This window comes from Eutrigla gurnardus (genome assembly GCF_963514095.1).
Source record: "Eutrigla gurnardus genome assembly, chromosome: 21".
Lineage (NCBI taxonomy): Eukaryota > Metazoa > Chordata > Actinopteri > Perciformes > Triglidae > Eutrigla > Eutrigla gurnardus.
In genome coordinates this window covers 17,115,838-17,137,695 of record NC_139932.1, presented here as the reverse complement: position 1 = coordinate 17,137,695, position 21,858 = coordinate 17,115,838, and the positions used below count along the sequence as shown (strand labels likewise).

The 21,858-nt window shown below is 40.9% G+C and overlaps 4 protein-coding genes and 3 pseudogenes across 7 annotated transcripts; 2 read left to right on the top strand and 5 right to left on the bottom strand.

Annotated features, from left to right (window-relative positions):
• The first annotated feature begins 2,460 nt into the window (after positions 1-2,460).
• On the top strand, positions 2,461-3,416 carry LOC311032401 (uncharacterized protein). Its single transcript, XM_084039157.1, has one exon. It carries the CDS (start codon positions 2,598-2,600, stop codon positions 3,249-3,251), a length of 654 nt encoding a protein of 217 aa, XP_083895283.1. The 5' UTR covers positions 2,461-2,597; the 3' UTR covers positions 3,252-3,416.
• Positions 3,417-4,400: 984 nt separating this feature from the next.
• LOC311032412 (histone H2A pseudogene) lies at positions 4,401-5,161 on the top strand (annotated as a pseudogene). Its single transcript has one exon. The product of its transcript is annotated as a histone H2A pseudogene (transcript).
• Positions 5,162-10,764: 5,603 nt separating this feature from the next.
• LOC311032409 (histone H3.2) lies at positions 10,765-11,225 on the bottom strand. The gene has a single exon (XM_084039169.1). It carries the CDS (start codon positions 11,214-11,216, stop codon positions 10,806-10,808), a length of 411 nt encoding a protein of 136 aa, XP_083895295.1. The 5' UTR covers positions 11,217-11,225; the 3' UTR covers positions 10,765-10,805.
• A 448-nt stretch (positions 11,226-11,673) lies between these two features.
• LOC311032413 (histone H2B 1.2 pseudogene) lies at positions 11,674-12,264 on the bottom strand (annotated as a pseudogene). The gene has a single exon. The product of its transcript is annotated as a histone H2B 1.2 pseudogene (transcript).
• An 878-nt stretch (positions 12,265-13,142) lies between these two features.
• On the bottom strand, positions 13,143-14,224 carry LOC311032548 (histone H4). The gene has a single exon (XM_084039426.1). The coding sequence runs from the start codon at positions 14,153-14,155 to the stop codon at positions 13,844-13,846; it is 312 nt and encodes a 103-aa protein (XP_083895552.1). The 5' UTR covers positions 14,156-14,224; the 3' UTR covers positions 13,143-13,843.
• Positions 14,225-17,100: 2,876 nt separating this feature from the next.
• Positions 17,101-18,156, bottom strand: LOC311031841 (histone H2A pseudogene; annotated as a pseudogene). The gene has a single exon. The product of its transcript is annotated as a histone H2A pseudogene (transcript).
• Positions 18,157-18,427: 271 nt separating this feature from the next.
• On the bottom strand, positions 18,428-19,894 carry LOC311032113 (uncharacterized protein). The gene has a single exon (XM_084038745.1). It carries the CDS (start codon positions 19,658-19,660, stop codon positions 19,007-19,009), a length of 654 nt encoding a protein of 217 aa, XP_083894871.1. The 5' UTR covers positions 19,661-19,894; the 3' UTR covers positions 18,428-19,006.
• Between the last annotated feature and the right edge of the window lie 1,964 nt (positions 19,895-21,858).

Here is a 21,858-nt window from a genome sequence, read left to right as displayed (position 1 = left end):
ATACCTAAAATATAATCAAGATGTAAAATCACCACAGCCATGTGTAAAAAAAATGTGGCTTTTAATTCCACCAGTCTGTTTATTTAACACTTCTCATAAACTGTACTGTTTTTTATCAAAAAGTAGCAATTACAAAACATATATATATGTGTGTGTATATATGTATGTGTATATATATATGTATATAATAATAATTAATAAATAAGATGGAAATATAAAGCACATTGAATTGTCCCTGTCTAAAAATGTGCTATATAAATAAACTTGCTATTATTCCAATATTATTATCGTACATTTGTAACTGAACATTATTAGAATTTTGAGGTATCTACTTTACTTGAGTATTTATTTTCTTAAAAATGTAATGTTTTTTAGGGGAATAATAAAACATTTTTCCTGTCACTAATATGACAAGAAATTCAGTTAGTCTTGTCAAAAAATAACTCTCAAAGTGGTACTTTTGAGTACATTTCAGAGACTGATTAAACTTCTTTACTCAGGTCAGGTAAAAGTAAAAAAGAGAGCCATCTAGTGGGCCACGGAGGTACAGCCAAATGGTTAGATGCTCAATGGTAAAATTACTTTAAAAGTTAATATCCAACGCTTTGTATTTTATATCTCAATATGCTCAACGATGAACACAAATGAACACCAGTGACAACCATTGCTAGCTCTTAAAATGGATCGTCAGAAACTTGATTGTTGTGGGCAACAACCCCTGTGGTGAGGGAATATGACTGAATATGTACAGGCATGAGCAGAATATTTATAATGGCCATTACAACTGACATACCACGCTACACCACGTTTTTACCTTTTATAAGTTGTGTAACACATTCTTGAACAATCGGAGGTGGGTCTTCAGTTAGGGAAGGTTGAAAACCTAGAGTAGCACATTATAAGATGAATTTAACCTTTCATAAAGTTATTTTTCATATTTTGTCAAATAAATAAAACATTGTTACAAAATTATACTTCTAATTTTAATAAATTCCTGCTGCTGCTGTTGGAGCTACCTAGCTTTGGAAACGGCTGTCATCCAGACTGTTAAAAAGGAGCTAAGGTCCCACTCTCTCTTGTATTATTATGTTAATTGAGACTGACAGGTCATATTATCTGATCTTATAGCCCACGTTAGGCCACAAATCACACATTAGCCTATTTTAGATGAATAAAAAAAACTCTTCGACCTCCTCCACAAAAGTGTGCTATGTAGCTATGATTTAGGGATTTCTGTGAAGTAGAAAGGAGAATAAGGCCCAAGTGTCCTAATTTAGTTTGAATACTTTTCAAAACAAATAATTCAGCTTTGCATTTCATTCCTCATTCTGTTTCACTAAATGTTTTACTGTAATAATTTCAACATTGTTCGTGTCAAGAGACGTTCTGCCTCTGAGCAGCAACGGCGGTCACCTCGGGCTACGTTTCCACGACAACGTTCTCACTGAAAAAGGGGAAAGTTACTCCATTGCGTTTTAAAAATGTTCCGCTTCCAAACAACGTTGATGTTCTGCACTTTTGTCTTGTATGTTGTATTTTTTATATAAACAAAAGCATTTCTTCATTACATTTGTATTTATGTCTTTTTCTTGGAAATGTATTTATTTAATATTAAAGTGTTGAGGAGATGGGGAGGGCCCCGATTCAAATCCTGCTTAGGGCCCCATGAAGGCTTAGGCCGGCACTGATGGGGACTATTTTAACTACAAAACAACCCAAAACTTAATGAATACACTTTGTTCTCAGAATCAAGAATCATGTTATGGTAAAAAACGAGATGGTAATGTTTATAACCTAATATTATTCAACTTAATATGTAGAATTTATTTCAGGCTAACTCATTTTAGTATATCTGCTTCCGTTTAACGACGATCATTAGTGGGAGCTGTGCTGTCACTTGAGGAGGTTGGAGCTATAAGACTGTTTGTGTCCTTACACTCTTAGATCCATCCGTCTGACACATTTCTGATTAAATAATTACCACATAAATACGTTTGAAACATGATTTAAAAATGAACAACTCTGTTAAATAGGACACACATTGTGTGAGGATGTAGAACTCAGCCAGTGGCCTATCCCAACAGGAGTGTGTTTGCAGACACCAAATTAACCTCCATTTAATAAAAAAATATTCTCTAGAGCTCAGTGTTTCTACATCGGCTCTCTGGACAAACATCTCTTCTCACTGTCAGACTCTTTTACGTGGGTTTTTAATGTGTTTTAAAGCTTTTAGGAGAGAATTCACAAGGAAAAGACCCGCAGCGGCGTCTCACACAGCGACAGATGGGAGACGTTTAAACACTTTACAAACAAAACGCAAGAAAGTATTAAGATTTATCTTACTCACATATGAAGAGAGACTCCTTCGCCACCAGCTCGATTCATATTTTTACTTTAAAACTTCTTCTATATGTGTATTTTACAGATTAATTCGCAAGGAGAAAACACAAGTGGCCCAGTATTCCTGCTGCTGCAGCGAGTGGCAGGCGGGTTGAGTCTCCACGGTTCTCATGGTGTGTTTAAGTGTCTCCCGTTGCGGAGCGTTCTCTATCAGTCACATCAGACTCGACGAGATTAATTAACTGAAATACAGCACAATGGCAGAAGTCCCTCCAGCAGAAGCCGCACCCGCGACCCCGGTGAAGGCGACCCCGGTGAAGGCGCCCAAGAAGAAAGCTGCCAAGCCGGCCAAGAAGTCCGGACCCGGCGCCAGTGAGCTCATCCTGAAGGCGGTGGCCACCGGCAAGTCCCGTGGTGGGATCTCTTACGTGGCCGTGAAGAAGTACATGGCAGGTCAGGGTTATGACGTGAAAACCAACGCCGCCCACGTCAAACGCGCCATCCACAAGCTGTTGGAGAAAGGAGACCTGGTGCAGCTCAAAGGTAACGGCGCGACTGGCTCCTTCAAGTCGGGCAAACCCGCCGAGAAGCCCAAGAAGGTGGTGAAGAAGACCCCCACCAAAGCCAAGAAGCCTGCAGTGAAGAAGGTCACCGCCGCCAAGAAGGCCGCCGTCGCCAAGAAGACCGCCGTCGCCAAGAAGTCCAAACCGACCAAGGCGTCTCCCAAGAAGGTGAAGAAAGCTCCCGCTGCCGCCAAGAAACCTGCGCCCAAGAAGACCATAAAGAGCCCGAAGAAGAAGGTTGTCAAGAAGGCAGCTCCAGCCAAGAAAGCCGCAAAGAAGGTCGCGAAGCCCAAAGCTGCCAAACCAGCAGCGAAGAAGACGTCAGCCAGGAAACCAGCGAAGAAGTAAACTCCAACCGGACCGAACTTACTCACCAACGGCTCTTTTAAGAGCCACCCACACCACCAAAAGAGCCCTTTTCCTGCTATGATTGTATATAAATGTGTGGTTTTTATATTCGTGCTAAGTTAATGTGTAGAAACAAATACATATTATAGTTACATACAGGGACACTGCACGTATTGTAATGCTAATTATATAAACAGGACAGTACTTTGGGTTTACAGGATGTGGCATTAAGTACACGTTTACTTCCCAGGACACTTTATACTTTATACTAAATCTCAGAGAAGTACTGTCACTACTACATTTCCATGACAGCGTGAGTCACTTTACAAATTATACATTTTGTGAGATTAATACATAAGAAAATAATCATTAATTACTAGTTCAAAATGAGCTCCAGACACAACAGTAAAACCCTGCTTGTACATGAATGCAGGTGTAATAATGAAATAATTATAGCATATTTAAGTACATTTTCCTGAATATACACAAAGCTTTACTTAATTTTTCAATGCAGCACGTTTCGTTGTAGTGGACTACTTTTACAGTGTGGTATTATTCTATTTTAAGTGAAGACTCCTCTACTTGCACATTATCAATTCAAAACCACTGGTTATTAAATGAGCAGAGTGATTGATAGTGATTAAATCATTGTGAATGTGAGCTCAGAAAAGCCACTAACAATTTACAACAATCACTTGAATCCGACGAATTACATTTTTTGGAATATCAATTGTTTAAAATCGACAACTATGAATACGTTTTAACAGGCCCTCCACACTCACATTTATTAATTATTATAATCGTATTGTTTATTGTATTATTAGTAGTATCAAACCTTTCAAAGTGAAAATAATGCTTTAAATTCTACTATTTTCATTAGTTTATATTTTTTAATACTTTATTGTTTCTGCTTGTATTAATAGAAAGTGTGTGTTATTTATTAGTTATTATGTTTGCGGTGTCTTATTTTGTAAATCACCGATCCTGTAAGGCGGAAGTGTTTTATGCGAAGTGACGGTCCCTAATCTGATTGGACGATCGTACTGCTACCTGACCAATGAGCGACCAGATAATCTCTACATAAAAAGGACTGTGACAGTTCCAGAACATTCCGCACATTCATCGAACTGAATCAGATCGAACAACGTGAAAATGTCAGGAAGAGGCAAAACCACCGGTAAGGTCCGAGCCAAGGCCAAGACCCGCTCGTCCCGGGCCGGACTACAGTTCCCCGTGGGCCGTGTTCACAGGCTGCTGAGGAAGGGCAACTATGCTCAGCGTGTCGGCGCCGGAGCCCCGGTGTACCTGGCGGCGGTGCTGGAGTATCTGACCGCTGAGATCCTGGAGCTGGCCGGTAACGCCGCTCGGGACAACAAGAAGACCCGCATCATCCCCCGTCACCTGCAGCTGGCTGTCCGCAACGACGAGGAGCTCAACAAGCTGCTGGGCGGAGTGACCATCGCTCAGGGCGGCGTGCTGCCCAACATCCAGGCGGTGCTGCTGCCCAAGAAGACCGAGAAGGCCGCCAAGAGCAAGTAAAGCTCCGTGCTGTGTCCAACTAACGGCTCTTTTAAGAGCCACCCACTCCTCTTACAGAGCCGCTTCCTTATTTATCGATTGAGACTGATGTACTCTACATATTACGGGGGTTAATGGCTATCTTTGTTGTCGCTGATATCTCAACCAGGAGACTAAAAGCAAGTATAACTTGATATATTATACATTTACGTGAGATGCCTTGTCATAAACAGACGGGAGCACATCTACAGACCAATAGTGCAAGTAGTTCCCGTTTCGCATGACGTACCTCCATTTTGACGGGGTCCTATCGGGGTGACTGTTAGCTACTATGCTAGCTGGTTGTCATGACAGGCTAACTGGTGACCTTTGACCTGATAGGAAGCGCTTTTGGAAAGGGTCTTGATGTTACGTAGCCGCCCACAGTCCGCGAGGAGTACTACAACTATAGAACCGCTTTTTTTTTTTTAATTTTTTTTTTTTAACTTTAATCCAAAATCCAGTTCTAAAAAGCAAATTTACGTTTTTGACAGGCATTATACAACCGTGTGATCGTATATTCAAGTTTTATTAAAGTTATGATCTGTATTCAACCCATAAGAACCCACCTTGACACAGGTGTCACACGTCCTTTAGATGCTATGGAAAATTCCATGAGCAGCTTTATCCTTGACTTTAACTCATAGGGTGCAGTCGAATAGGCTTTTTTGCTTAGGAAGGTTCCTAACTGAAGAAGTGACCCGGAAGTAAACAAGCGGCCGCCATGATAAGAGCCGTTCGGATTCTCTAAATGCAAAGGGAAGGAGCTCCAATGCTTCCTTTCAGAGCTCCTTGCATCCTATGCTAAAGGAAAGGAGATTACGCCGAACCACAATTCTTTGCGAGAGCAACATTTAAAGTGTTCGGCCGTTCACGAAAACAATGTGTATTTGCATATTTAACATTAACTTTCATGCAGACATATAGTAATTGGAATTGTGTTGATAAATGTGTGGACAGTGATAATAATTTAATGATATTTTTATTTATTTCAATCATGTTACAAACTAAAACCACAAATGAAATGTAAATACAGCAAAAGGTCAAACAGGAAGGAGGAGCTGGACCTGAAGCCGGTCAGTGAACCAGCTGTTTATAAAACCAACATGTGGAGAAGTGGACGATGCGTTTTTTGTAGTCCATTATTGTAGTTTATCCAGTGCAGACGCACGTCAATCGCTGGTGCCGATCATCAGCTCTCAATCATCAGCGGCCGCGTTTTAATGACGTAGCTTAGTGAAAGTCCGGTCGGATTCTCTGAGCACCGCGGTCGACTTTTCCTAAATCCTTTTGAGTTCTCCTATCGCCTTTCCTTGACCCCGTACGTTTTCCCCAGAGGTCAAGGAATAGGAGTTTAGGACCTTATTTTTTGACTATTCGAAAGCACCCCTGGAGTCCCAGAGTGACACATACTTAACATCCTGGTGGGTCATGTGACAGGTCATGTGATTTAGTCTTCCCATAACATTTCCAAGATGTCTGTATGCCACATTACCACTAGGGGCAGAGCTAGCTAAATTTAAAAGGCTTGTTTTTGGTTGGCAGAGGTAAGATTCAAACCATTTAAGAATTGTAATGCAAACATAATGTCCTTTGTTACATTTAACCTGTTGTGAACACTTTTCATGTACAAGTTGATATAAAACAAGTCGGGTAAATATCGACATATGTCACATCGGACCTTTAACCTTAAAATTGTCATGGAAAACCCAATGTGACATATGTCACAATAAGAAAAAATGATTATGATCTGCTCCATTAACTTATCCAATGATATTTAGTTAATAATATATATTATATTGTTCAATTCAAAGCATATTATAACACATATGAACAAAAATCACATTATATGAATCCAATTATTAATAAAATATATAAGGAAACCATTTTTCGTGGAAGTCAACAGGCCATACATTGTCAAGGAGTACAACACATTCATGGGAGGGGTAGACCTCCTAGATGCATGCATTGCAAGGTACAAGTACCACATGAGGTCACGGAGGTGGTACCTCTACCTATTCTGGCAAACCATAATGCTAGGCCTTGTTAACGCATGGCTGATCTACCGCCAAGACTGTAAACTACTTGGTGTCCACAAGCCACTGAAACAGGAGCTTCCAGGCAGAGGTTGCAACTATCCTCATTCTCCTGCATTCACAAAGGGGCCGCCCATCACTCAATGCCACATCTCCACCACCACCTCCCAAGAGAGTTCGTGTTGGAGTTCCAGTTGATGTTCGCGTGGACCAGGTTGCACACTGGCCTGTGAAATGCAACAAGCGTGGACGTTGGAAATTGTGCAAAATCAATGCAACCACCACCATCTGTGAGAAATGCGACATGCATCTTTGCTTCACTGAGGAAAGAAATTGTTTCAAATCTTTCCATTTGGCCTAGGCTTAACTGCCACACATGTTGATAACAATGGTTTAAACATGGTCCTGAGAATACAAAAGTTTTTTGTTATCACACTTTTTTTGTGTTTACATGTTTACGAGTCTGTTGCTCAGTTTTCTACAGCTACAGTAACGTATTAAGACCTCCAATATGAGGTCGTTTTTTTTTTATTCAATTTGCAAACTTTTGCAAATGTATTAATTTTTGTGTTGGAAAATAAATATGAAAAGAAAATGTTGTTGTTACACCTAAGAGGTAAAGTTAGAATCTTTGTTATCAAACAGAAAAACATGACCAGAAAAAGACTGTAGCTCAGTTTTCTACAGCTACAGTGGCTTGTTGAGAAGACCTCCAATATGAAGAGGCAGTCTTTTTTTTATTCAATTTGCAATTTTTTTATTGTGAAATAAATCAAATTTTTGCTGTTAAAGGTTTTGTTGTTAAACCTAAGAGGCAAAATTCTAATATTGTGGAAACGCAAATAAAAAGACGAAGCTTTGTTATCAAACCAAAAAAGACTACGGATGATTTATTTTCAAATGAGGAATGAATTTACCATTAACACCCACTGACAGATCTTTGACACTAGGGAGTGTTATTTTGAGAAAAAATGTCAGAAATGTGTTCTATATGGTCTATTTAGTCAGTGTTATGCCCCCCATCATTTTCCTTTAAGGAGAAATGTGTCCGGGTTCTTATGGGTTAATTCTATACATTTGTACATCGAATTTTTTTTTTTTTTTAAATCAACCAAAAAATAACAAATATATACGTCGAAATTACGTTTTCATTCATGGTTGCTTTTGTGTGAAAGTGTAAATATCTGAAGGTACAAGAAACAGAAGTGGAGCAATGGAGCCATAATCCTGCAAGACAGAGGCAGGTGGAAAAACACCGCCCCCCTGTGGATCACTGGGGTCATCACATGTACTATACCATACACAATGTACACAATGTATTATGTATGTAGTAAGGCATCGGATGTCATTTTCGTTGTAATTGTTAGTCTACTGGTTGAGATATCAGCCACAGCAGTAGCAGATAAACATGCTCCCCCATGAGTGCATCAGACGATAAATAAGGAAGCAGCTCTTAAAGAGGATTGGGTGGCTCTTTAAAGAGCCGTTAGTTGGAAGCTTCACGGAGCTTCACTTGGTCTTCTTGGGCAGCAGCACCACCTGGATGCAGAACCTTCTGGTCACATTCCAGGTCCTGGTTCGATGCTTACATTCCCCGGTGTACTGCACCGATACTGCCGTAGTTCTGGACCTGTCGCCAACCGATCCATCAGGCTTGTTTTCCCACTGCTTTCCTGGACGTTTTGCATCATTCCCTGAAGCGCAAGTTCAGTCTACGGTGTCGCTTTTGAAGTGTCTGGTAATTAAGTGTGTAATAAAAGTAATTACCGGCTGTCTGCCTCTCCTGCATCCATGACAGTAGATCCACCACCGACAACATTCTCCGACTCTCAGAAGACAACTGAAACACTGCCAATATTTTTTATATAGAAAAGGCAAACTCCCCAAGCCAACCCAATCCATCATCTCAAGCTTCATCAGTAACAGACAAATCAAAGTCACGGTCGCCTCCACCATCTCATCACCTTTCGACCCCACCCCCCCTGGAAACTGTAAAATACCCAATCAAATACAGGTATAAATAGATGGTGTAAATATTGAAAGAGTAAATGAAAATAAATTCCTGGGAGTGATACTAGATGACAAAATTTGCTGGAAACCTCACATTAAACATATCAAATCTAAACTGTCTCGCAGCATTTTAGTTTTGGTAAAAGCAAAGCATGTCCTAGATCATAAATCACTCTATATTCTGTACAATTCACTGATTCTTCCTTATTTAGAGTACTGTACAGAGACATGGGGAAATACATACAAAACTGCACTGCAGCCACTTTTCATACTGCAAAAAAGAGCAATGAGAATTATTCACAGGGTTGATTATGGGGCACACACCAATGACTTATTTTGGAAATCTAAAACTCTAAAATTGTTTGATTTGGTGGAGCATAAAACAGCCCAAGTATTATATAAAGCAAAGAAGTATCTGCTACCAAGAAATATTCAGAGAATGTTTCATGAAGACGGAGTAAAACTGTGAAATAATATGAGTACTGAAATCAAAAACACTGAGTGTAATCATGTTTAAAAAGAGACAAAAATGATTCTCCAGAGGTACATTGAATAATTCACACAAGGTGTTTGCTTACTTACTATTTGGATTAAAATGTGGCAGGAAATGGTACATAGTGTAATGGAGGAATTAAATAATAAATGTATGTTGTTGTGCTATGATTTTAATTAGAATATATAGTTAAAATTATAGGGGTAGGATTAGATAAGTTTATACTTCTTCCTACTCCTTTTCACTCATGTAAACTGCGTTGCTTATGAGATGTTACTTTTTTGTGTATACATTTTTGCTGTTCACTTATTTCCGTATTTTAACTTATTTTATTTTTTTACATCGTCGTTTACATGATCGAAATAAAGATATCAATCAAGCTACAACTGCCAAAGTATCACAGTGTGCAGACAATCTCTGCTACTGGACATCTTCAAAAAACCCAAAACTCGCAGCAAAAACCCAATGTATCATCTTCACCAAAAACCACCATCTACAGGCCAACATCAACTTAACGGCTAACAACCAGAACATCATCTCCAAAGAAGCCACATCCTCGGCATCACCTTTCACACATGACCTGGAGCAAACAAGAAAAACCTGGAACAAAAAGCAAACAATAGACTAAACCATCTAAAAGCCCTCTCCGGCAAACATGCCCAACACCCTCCACAATCATTAAAGTGGAGCTGGCCTCCACTGTTCGAATACCCCGCCTGGATCACTGTCTCTAACAGTCAACTGGAAAATCCTTCAAATTATCCCAAACAAAGCACTCAATCTGGCTCACCGACTCCCCAACTCCATCAGCAACGTGGGTGGACAGGATCAACCATCTCTGCAACTAAACAAAGCTGCTCTCGTCAACAAACAAGACAATCACGGAAGAGGGACACCTGCCGACGGGGACCAATCAGCAGAACCACACAGACCTAAACCTGTTAACCAAAACAAGTAAGTAATAGACACATTTATTTCTCCATTGAATCAAACTGTACCCAACAAAGGAACAGTGGTGTATGAATGTGTGGCTGCTCGGATAAAACTGAACTCAAGACGTTGCAGGAGAAGCTTTACTTTGTGGAGGCTGTCATGTTTTTGGGGCATCCTAAATTCACCGTCTCAATAATAAAAAAATGTATATTATTTAATCACGTTAGCACACAATGTCTTCATGCATGTATATTGATTTTGATGGCTTTCCTCTGAGCTGTCATTATAAAGTGTATGTACATGTCTGACTCATTACTGGCCACATTAAACTGTATTTTACCAACTTGACATTGATCCAATTTCAGAGTTTTACTTACTTTTAAGGTTCCATGCTTATGTTGAGTAACATTAGAATACGTTGTAGAACAATCACAGATTTACATTTTCAGTTAGGAAGATGGCTCTTAGACACGTGTGTGTGGCTCTTAAAAGAGCCGTTGTGTGGTTTAAGACGGTCGGGTGCGTTTAAGCCCTCTCTCCGCGGATGCGACGGGCCAGCTGGATGTCCTTGGGCATGATGGTGACCCTCTTGGCGTGGATGGCGCACAGGTTGGTGTCCTCGAACAGGCCGACCAGGTAAGCCTCGCTGGACTCCTGCAGAGCCATGACGGCGGAGCTCTGGAAGCGCAGGTCGGTCTTGAAGTCCTGAGCGATCTCTCTGACCAGACGCTGGAAGGGCAGCTTGCGGATCAGCAGCTCGGTGGACTTCTGGTAGCGACGGATCTCCCTGAGAGCGACGGTACCGGGCCTGTACCGGTGAGGCTTCTTCACGCCGCCAGTGGCCGGGGCGCTCTTACGGGCAGCCTTGGTGGCCAGCTGCTTCCTGGGGGCTTTGCCTCCGGTGGATTTACGGGCGGTCTGCTTGGTTCTTGCCATTTCAGCGGTGTTTCTCTCGACTCGACAGAAGAAGAAATGCCGAAACGGCGCCAGTTTCTGCTTATGTAGCCGCCGCCGTGCCGCCGACAACGCTGATTGGTCGTATGTAGGCACGTGAAACTGCAGCTCCACTATTGGTCCTCTGCATATTTGAAATATTCTACAGACAAGATCGGAATTGTACGTTCCTAAGCTTCAGTCACACAAACAAATGAACATCTAATAAATGTAATATACAGTATTAAACAATATCCTGGATTTAACTGTTGTGGAATTAAAAAAAAAAAAAGTGTCTATTGTGAGTTGATAACCTAAACAGGAATCATATATACTGGTGGGCTAATGAAGACGTAATAATGTGGATATTGTACTGTATTTAAACCGAAGAAACGCGTAGGTTTTGAAACGGTATCAAAACGCTCATTGTTCTTCATATGGTCACAGATGTATTCTGCATTTTACGGTTCCATTTTGACGATAGGTTTGCAACAACACTTTTAAGATATTTGAGGGACATTTATGGTCCTCCACTCATAGTTATAATCACTCATATTAATAAGATGGCATACAGAAGTACATATAATATATTTCACACGAAGGTATAGCTCTTAGAAGAAGTGTGTGGCTCTTAAAAGAGCCGTTGGGTTGTTGTTCAGGCAGAGGGGGCGGTCTACTTGGAGCTGGTGTACTTGGTGACGGCCTTGGTGCCCTCGGACACGGCGTGCTTGGCCAGCTCACCGGGCAGCAGGAGACGGACGGCGGTCTGGATCTCCCTGGAAGTGATGGTGGAGCGCTTGTTGTAGTGAGCCAGACGGGAGGCCTCCCCGGCGATGCGCTCGAAGATGTCGCTCACGAAGGAGTTCATGATGCCCATGGCCTTGGAGGAGATGCCGGTGTCGGGGTGGACCTGCTTCATCACCTTGTAGACGTAGATGGCGTAGCTCTCCCTCCTGGACTTTCTCCTCTTCTTGCCGGTCTTGCTGGCGGTCTTGGCGACGGCTTTCTTGGATCCCTTCTTGGGGGCAGGGGCGGCTTTTCCTTCAGGCATGATTACAATGCTGGTAGTCAAAGGAAGTATATTCGATCAGATGCGCTGCTTGCTCTTAAGCCCCGAAAATGCAAATGAGGCTGTACCGTCCCGTCTCTGCCATTGGCTGAGTTACAACGCGTCATGAAGTAACTATGCGGAAGGCGCACTCCGCTATATGTCTGTGATGTTTGTGCCTGAACTGGCTGGCTGTTATTATGTATTATAATAATTTTATATTATATTATAGAAGCACAATCCAATTAAAGATATAAATAATACGAAGTATAATATTAAAATATTAATATAACGCAAAATAAACCATACAATGAGCAATAGAGATAACCACCAGCAATAAAGTTCACAAGGCAAGAGACATGGTGGGGTGATGAGTAGCAGCAAAGTCAGCAATTCAGAGTAAATTACTTGTAAAAAAATTAAAAACCTTGAATGTAATGACAATGTAAGAAGATATTTTGAGCTGAAGTGTAACAAACAGATCACTGGAAGAATTAAATATGTTGTGTGAACTAAAAAGATAATTTATATGGGAAAAACATTCATTTACAGAAGCTGAGTAGAAGCAATCAGAAAAGATTTAATGATCTGATAGACTATTATAGGAAAATAACAAACATGTGATAAAGAGTCGTCTGATCTCTGTGGTTTAAGGGAAATTATTTACACCAGAAAATCAACAGGTTTCTTGCATTAGAGCAAAAAAGCCTTTGATTATTTGTCATGAATGATATGGGTTGTCCAGAAGGCGTACAGCGTTTCATCTGATTCTTTTAAATGATATGTGGGCTCCACCATACAGGCTCGTTTAAAAGGTGCTTTAATGGAGCCCTTTCCTTTGATCAAGCCTGTCCTCTTAGCAAGTCCCTTAATTAAAATAATTAACAACGCTCACATATCAGCCCTACTGGTATTTACTGTCATAAATATCCAGTATGCGGTGGACGTTTTGACCTCTGACCTTGGTCAGTATGAACTTGCATCAGATGCCCAACTGAATCAGCTCAGAGTGAAACGAAACCAAAAATGAATCAATTATATTGGGCTTCGTCTTATTGTGATTTAATGTGACATGGTTACATATTGTGGGATACAACAATGTAGAAGTGCAGCTTGTACAGAATAATGAATTGTGGGTAACAACTGAGTCAGAATGGAACTAGCTCTTCATCATAAGAGTTACCGTCCATGAAATAATTCACTTCACAAAGCTTGGTGGAATGAAACTTTACAATAATTAAATCAAGTTCATGCATTCATTTCAATCCTGCAGGAGAACTGAAGCCACCAAAGTGTTCATACATACGGCCAAAGCACGATTAACCACTGTAGAGTACAGGTGGAACACTATAGTAGGATTAAAACACTGTAGTACAGTTAGAACTCTACAGGAGGATCAGAACAATAGAGTAGGATTAGAACAGTATGGTAGTATTACAATCATGAATATATGACCCCTTTGTAAAACTAGTTTAAAGACATCGATTTGAATGATTTGTATTGTAGGAAAGCTGCTCTCAAGAGGAGTTGGTTGGCTCTTAAAAGAGCCGTTGTGTTGTGTTGAAAGCAGGAAGTTGGTAGTTTAACCGCCGAAGCCGTACAGGGTGCGGCCCTGCCTCTTCAGAGCGTAGACCACATCCATGGCGGTCACCGTCTTCCTCTTGGCGTGCTCGGTGTAGGTGACGGCGTCACGGATCACGTTCTCCAGGAACACCTTCAGCACACCGCGGGTCTCCTCGTAGATCAGACCGGAGATACGCTTCACTCCGCCGCGGCGAGCCAGACGGCGGATAGCGGGCTTGGTGATTCCCTGGATGTTATCACGGAGGACTTTACGGTGACGCTTGGCGCCTCCTTTACCGAGTCCCTTGCCTCCTTTTCCACGTCCGCTCATGTTGTCAGAGTCTAGTTAGTTCCGAAGAAAAACAGATGCCTCCGCCACGAAAAGCGTCAGTACTTAAAGCCCAGTTGCGGACGTATTTGAAGACATACCAGTCCGCCTTTTTACGAACGCATTTATCTGTCAAGGAAGGTAATCCGCTGCATTTCCGGTGTTGTTGAAAAGCGTTTTCCATTCAGCATTATATGTTATCGAGAAATCTAAAGATTTCTATTGGTTTGTTTGTCCTATTTAAATAATTTGTTTAAATGTATCAATTGATTGATTGATTGATTGATTGATTGGTTGATTGATTGCTTGTGGTCCTCTCATTAACGTTTCTAATTTACACTCAATGGCTCCTTCAAACAGCCACACACTTGTTTCCATCTAATATGGAAAGCTAATACACATCCTACATTAGTATTTAGATATAAATATATATATAATATATTTATATATGCTAAATAGTTGTGTGACTTGATCATTCTCTCTTAACTGAACAGTGTGTGTTGTTTTTGGTCAGCTAAAATTATTCAGGAATATAGCAAATACAGATACTAAATTCTATATGATTAGCATTTGTTAGTAACAGTCATAAATCGTTTCTGTTGATGAACAAGTCTGTTCAACTAAATGTGATTTGACTACAGTATAAACTATGCTAGGCTTTCCTTTTTGAACATATGTACGCTGTAGTTCTGGACCTGGCTCGTTTTAGTAGTACAAGAGGTTTAAATAACACACAATGAAAAAATTAGTCTAATGACTCATTTTAAAAAGACACTTATACCAGTGCCCCCAAAACTGCTACATACTGTACATAATGTTCACCATTGCCACAACATTTAGATTCTCAGAATCATTTAACCGGCAGATGAACCTGTACATTACATTTCTTAGAACCGCTTGCAGTGTGTTCACTCCAGCACTCACAAACAGCTCACTCGCACTAGTCCATTTTTAAAAGTATCCTCAAAGCATCATTGTATGCCATTTGCGGTCTCTGAAGGCTGGCTTTTTTATATTTCAACCATAGATGTGCAGTGTACATGGGTGAACAGTACGCTTTGAACAGAGTCAGCTTCACACCAACAGTGCACCAGCCGAATTTACGTGACAATATATGTGCTCGCACATACAACATACGACACTGACGATAAATGTCCTCATCATCTGTCAGTTGGTCTGTGATCACACGACCAAGATATTTCACTTCACTGCAGATATTTAGAACTTTACCTGAGAGTTTAAAGTCAGGAAAAGTCATATGTCTATCTTCCATGGTTCTGCAAATCGTTATCTCACTTTTGACTCGTTGTACTTCATATCTTGTTGTTCCCCATATACAGAACACACATTGAGGAGCTTCTGCATACCAGCTGAGCTCGGACTAAAAATCACACAATCATCAGCGTTCATAAGATGGTTCATCACTGAACTGCCGACCATACATCCAGTTTAACATGAGCTTAGATTATTTGACAGATCATTCATGTAGAAATTAAATAAATAGGAGATAAGATGCTCCCTTGTCTTACTCATTACTAATATGAAAAGGAGCAGACAAGCAGTTGTCCCATTTAACCTGCATGGTTTGTTGGGCATACCAGTAGGACAGGATTATGACTATATACTTCGGAACACCTGCTGCACCCAATTATCTAAATAATTTCCCATGATTCACCCTATCAAATGCCTTAGAGGCGTCTAAAAAACAAATAAAAACATGAGTTTTTTCTCTTATAGTTACTCAGCAGTTCCTTTAGCACATACAGTATATACACATATCTGTGCCGTGTCTTGGTTTAAACCCAAATTGATTATCTGTAGAGATGATTAGTTCATTGATCCTCTCCAGGAGAATTTGTTCAACCACTTTGGACAATATATTAGCTAGAGCAATGGGCCTATAGTTTTCTGAGGAACCCACTTTTCCTGCTTTATCCTTGACCAAAGGAACCAGCTGCACAGTCATCATAGTCTGGAAGAAAGCCATGGACTTTGAAGGCATTGAAGCATAAGACAACAAGTGCACATAACCTTGAGCTAGCAGCGGAGATATACTCCATACCTGCTGTTTTGTTAACTGATACGTTTTTAATCGCTTGCGAAACCTCATGAGTTGTGATCATATCTATATTTTCAACATTTGCTACTTGATAGTCATTAGTCTGTACACAGTTAAACAATTTACTATAATGCATAGCACTAGCACCAGAGACTCCATCTACTGTATATGGTAAGGAGGGTTTGCAGTTATTAATGCGCTTCACCTCTTTCCAGAAATCTTTATTAGTATTCTTTAAAAGTTTCTTGGCCATAGAGTCGGCCCTCAACGATTGCTCGTTTTTACTAATGAAACGTATTGCATATTTATATTTTGAGTTTGTACTCTTCTTATATTCAAAAATGGGCCCCTGTCTTGGTTTACCAGCCATTGCCCAGGATTTAGTATAGCTTCACGAGCCTCAGCATAGAATTCAGCCACATAAGTATTCCAACCAGGCCAAGCTTTTCCTCTCTTTATGCGCTTAAGTTGAGGCTTACTAGCTTCAAGTGAAGCTGAGACAATATCAGTACACATTGCAGAAATATCTGTATTATGTTTGGTGTTTGTACAGTTACTGTTTTTACATATGAGTGCCTCTCTAGAGATAAATATATTGCTCAATAACTGATCAGTCCAGTTTACCAAGATTAGAATTATTTGCACATTTTACAGTTTCAGTTATGAGCTCAGATCTGATAACCATCTTTACAGGAATGTGATCAGAGGTGGTATAAGATTTCCATGTGTGCCAAAGAAGCATGCCTCCTCCCACCTCTCCGCCCCCCTCCTGACATAAATTATGGGTAGAAAAGGGCACAAGCCCTGAGCTATCCCTCCAGGATCATGATTCTTTAGCCTTAGAAGCATGAGCATCAGCTGTAGAGAGACAGTGGTCTAACCAGGATGTGGTATGCCAGGCCTCACTTAGCCTTCGGCTGGCAAGAGCTCTCTGCTAGACAGTCTCAAATTATTATCTGTGCAGAGATGATTTAGGTGTTTAGCAAAAATTGACCTCTTGTCTGAAATATCTGCATTCATATCCCCAACAATAAAAATATTTGTGAAACACATTTTGTAAGTAGGAACTAATAAAAGCAAGCTTATTTACATCGTCTTCTTCATTATGTTGACATTCATATGGAGTGTAAATATTTAAAATGATAAATTCCCTATCACGCTGAGTGAAATGTATAGCAATGCACCAGTCCACACCAAGCCTAATGACATTAATAGCCGAGTCCAGTTTCTTATTCCACAGAATAGCCACACCTCCTGGAATTCTGCCCCTTTTTATACCCAGACTGAGGTCAGTGGTGGACTCTCCAGCACCATGAAAACTGTCACTGATGGAGTTTAGTCCCTTTAAATCCTGATCATGTAGTCGTTTACCAGCAGGCACTAAACACCAGTTGGAAGGAAGTCTGTACACTGTCATGGATCTTGGACAGCTTCCATCATGACACATCAGTTATTGTATTACTATAATGATTATATTTTGAAGAGGAAGCGGCTCTTTAAGAGGAGTGGGTGGCTCTTAAAAGAGCCGTTAGTTGGACGCAGCACGGAGCTTTACTTGCTCTTCGCGGCCTTCTCGGTCTTCTTGGGCAGCAGCACCGCCTGGATGTTGGGCAGCACGCCGCCCTGAGCGATGGTCACTCCGCCCAGCAGCTTGTTGAGCTCCTCGTCGTTGCGGACGGCCAGCTGCAGGTGACGGGGGATGATGCGGGTCTTCTTGTTGTCCCGAGCGGCGTTACCGGCCAGCTCCAGGATCTCAGCGGTCAGATACTCCAGCACCGCCGCCAGGTACACCGGGGCTCCGGCGCCGACACGCTGAGCATAGTTCCCTTTACGGAGATGTCTGTGGACACGGCCGACCGGGAACTGGAGTCCGGCCCGGGACGAGCGGGTCTTGGCCTTGGCTCGGACCTTACCGGAAGTTTTGCCTCTTCCTGACATTTTCACGTTATCTGTTTCGTTTCGAAAAGCAGAATGTCAAAGGAGTGGTTACCCTCCGGCTTATATAGAAATCATCTGCCCGCTGATTGGACCGGTCGCAGTACGACCGTCCAATCAAAGAAGGCAACGTCACCTACAGGAACCGGAATTTACAAAATAAGACACAGATAAAAAGGAAATGCATTACCATGAACTATGTATGTAGTATTTAATATACATATACGCATAAAACATGTCATAAAATAGTATAGAAAATAATATAAAGTCAAATTTAACGATGAAGGATGAAAGTGCGAAAAAAAAACAATGAAATTATAAATAACATGAACGTGAAGTCATGTCAAGATAAATTAATATTAATTTACTGACTGCAGGTCAATCAATCATATCAGTTGTTGTTGTAAATAATCGGATTGTCTGCAGATCCATGGGATCTAAATGATTATAAATGATTGATCTCTCAGCAAACGTGACCAATCTAATCAATAATGGCTGGCACTTAAATCATTCATGCAAATATGATTGTCGGTGTCTTTGGACCAGTATTGTCACACTTCATGGACACACTAACAAATATAGCAAATCACTTCGATTACAGGCCTCATGTACATGTTTCTGATAGTACATTAATATTGGGATCTATTAACAGAAACTTTGTATTATATCTTATTTTGTCTCTTTGAGTTAGTCCTTATAGTACACATTCCTGCACTTCTGTACAACTACAAATACATTTTATTTATCATCGTCACAATCTGTACACATTTATATACAATCATAGCAGGAAAAGGGCTCTTTTAGTGGTGTGGGTGGCTCTTAAAAGAGCCGTTGGTGAGTAAGTTCGGTCCGGTTGGAGTTTACTTCTTCGCTGGTTTCCTGGCTGACGTCTTCTTCGCTGCTGGTTTGGCAGCTTTGGGCTTCGCGACCTTCTTTGCGGCTTTCTTGGCTGGAGCTGCCTTCTTGACAACCTTCTTCTTCGGGCTCTTTATGGTCTTCTTGGGCGCAGGTTTCTTGGCGGCAGCGGGAGCTTTCTTCACCTTCTTGGGAGACGCCTTGGTCGGTTTGGACTTCTTGGCGACGGCGGTCTTCTTTGCGACGGCGGCCTTCTTGGCGGCGGTGACCTTCTTCACTGCAGGCTTCTTGGCTTTGGTGGGGGTCTTCTTCACCACCTTCTTGGGCTTCTCGGCGGGTTTGCCCGACTTGAAGGAGCCAGTCGCGCCGTTACCTTTGAGCTGCACCAGCTCTCCTTTCTCCAACAGCCTCTTAACGGAGCGTTTAATCTGGGACCCGTTCGTCTTGACGTCATAGCCCTGATCTGCCATGTACTTCTTCACGGCCACGTAAGAGATCCCACCACGGGACTTGCCGGTGGTCACCGCCTTCAGGATGAGCTCACTGGCGCCGGGTCCGGACTTCTTGGCCGGCTTGGCAGCTTTCTTCTTGGGCGCCTTCACCGGGGTCGCCTTCACCGGGGTCGCGGGTGCGGCTTCTGCTGGAGGGACTTCTGCCATTGTGCTGTATTCAGTTAATTAATCTCGTCGAGTCTGATGTGACTGATAGAGAACGCTCCGCAACGGGAGACACTTAAACACACCATGAGAACCGTGGAGACTCAACCAGCCTGCCGCTCGCTGCAGCAGCAGGAATACTGGGCCACTTGTGTTTTCTCCTTGCGAATTAATCTATAAAATACACATATAGAAGAAGTTTTAAAGTAAAAATATGAATCGAGCTGGTGGCGAAGGAGTCTCTCTTCATATTAAAATCAAAAACGCGCCGACAACAGCTGCGTTTTGTTTGTAAAGTGTTTAAACGTCTCCCATCTGTCGCTGTGTGAGACGCCGCTGCGGGTCTTTTCCTTGTGAATTCTCTCCTAAAAGCTTTAAAACACATTAAAAACCCTCGTAAAAGAGTTTGACAGTAAGAAGAGATGTTTGTCCAGAGAGCCGATGTAGAAACACTGAGCTCTAGAGAATATTTGTTTTATTAAATGGAGGTTAATTTGGTGTCTGCAAACACACTCCTGTTGGGATAGGCCACTGGCTGAGTTCTACATCCTCACACAGAGTTGTTCATCTTAAAATCATGTTTCAAACGTATTTATGTGATAATTATTTAATCAGAAATGTGTCAGACGGATGGATCTATGAGTGTAAGGACACAAACAGTCTTATAGCTCCAACCTCCTCAGGTGACAAACAGTCACAGACCTTTTTAACCTAACAAAAAGGCATTTGGACAATATTATAGTGTAACAATTAATGCGATGCAGCGATTAATCGATTGTCAGTCCTACCGATTCAACTAAATCAATCTGCTAAAATAAATAAATAGAATGAATCGCTTTGGCTTCACCAATAATCGATATAACTGCCTTGAATCTTATGAAACGTGATTTTTTAAAGACACTCTCTCCCCTGCCATCATGTAGCCTATTGAAAAATGTTCAAAATAACTGAGCAATGTTTAAATACATTTTTGTATTCAGCATAAAATATTATGCAGGACTTTTTTAATATAATAATAAATATGTTAAATAAGTAATTCTGTTTTCTGTTTATTTTTTCACCTTTCAGAAGAATACAGATTGTCTCACTCTCATTATTGCATGTTTATTTTATGGATATAGAATTATATTATATTATGTAATATTTAGTTACAAGTTACTGAATCAAATCAAATTGTTCCAAAAAAAAAGTCCTTGAATCGAATCGCCAACTTCCCAATCGTTTATCGAATGGCTGTGAAGCTAAAGATTTGCCCGCCTCCATCAATAAACACTTGTGCAAAACAGTCATAATTATATACAACATGTAAAGAGCAGATGAACAGGCAGACAGGAGAGGGATCATCTTTTTTCAACAGGGGGTTGTCTCCAGGGAACGAAGATGTCGTGTTGCCATGGAGACCAGCTCGTGCACCTACGAAGGGAGGGCTAAGGTTTAAACCACAGTTCCTCCCCACCTTTTTGACCTGTGTAGCCAATGAATGTTGGTTATCTTATAGTTCTACATTTGTGCAACTGAAAAGATAAAACACTTTGCTGCAGAAAATCATGCATCTTTCTTTGGGCGACTGGTTGCAGTTAACATCGTTGCTGCCTGAGAAAGTCCTGATCAAGCTTTTGCTTTCACCTAATGATACAATTCAGAATAAATAAACAGCACGTTGTAGTTTGTATTCCCTTTTAGTCCGTCTACTTTTAAATCTCAAACAAACTTAACAGGTTGTCCAAAGTCTGCTTTCATATCTTATAGTTGGTCAGTAGCAAATAGTTTAAAGGTTCATGAACGACTGCCTCTCTTGCTGTGAGGCGACAGAGCAAACCCTCATTCAGATTTGATAAAGATCAGGCTACATTAATAATATTATTAAATCCCATTGATGGATGCTTAGGTTGGTTGCTGATGTTATCGAAACATATGCAGCAACTCTTTGTAAAGTACAAAAATCTAAATATGAAAAAATAAAAACATTTATGAAACTGATTGAATACATAATTTATTGGTGTTTTACCTTTCAAATTTGGAAAAAGGCATTGCACCCTTTTTGCATGACCTTTCGACCCTCAGGACTTCTTAATTTTTTCATTACATTTTTTTTATTAATATTACTTTTTATTGTTGACCTACAAAAATATGTCATGGCTGCAGCCCTCTAGTTGGCTTCGGTTTACTTTTAAACTAATTTTCACTTTATTCACAGTTGC

What these genes read in the sequence shown, in the direction of transcription:
- LOC311032548 (XM_084039426.1), bottom strand. Translation starts at nt 14,155, where the DNA reads ATGAGCGGACGTGGAAAAGGAGGCAAGGGACTCGGTAAAGGAGGCGCC.
- LOC311032401 (XM_084039157.1), top strand. Translation starts at nt 2,598, where the DNA reads ATGGCAGAAGTCCCTCCAGCAGAAGCCGCACCCGCGACCCCGGTGAAG.
- LOC311032113 (XM_084038745.1), bottom strand. Translation starts at nt 19,660, where the DNA reads ATGGCAGAAGTCCCTCCAGCAGAAGCCGCACCCGCGACCCCGGTGAAG.
- LOC311032409 (XM_084039169.1), bottom strand. Translation starts at nt 11,216, where the DNA reads ATGGCAAGAACCAAGCAGACCGCCCGTAAATCCACCGGAGGCAAAGCC.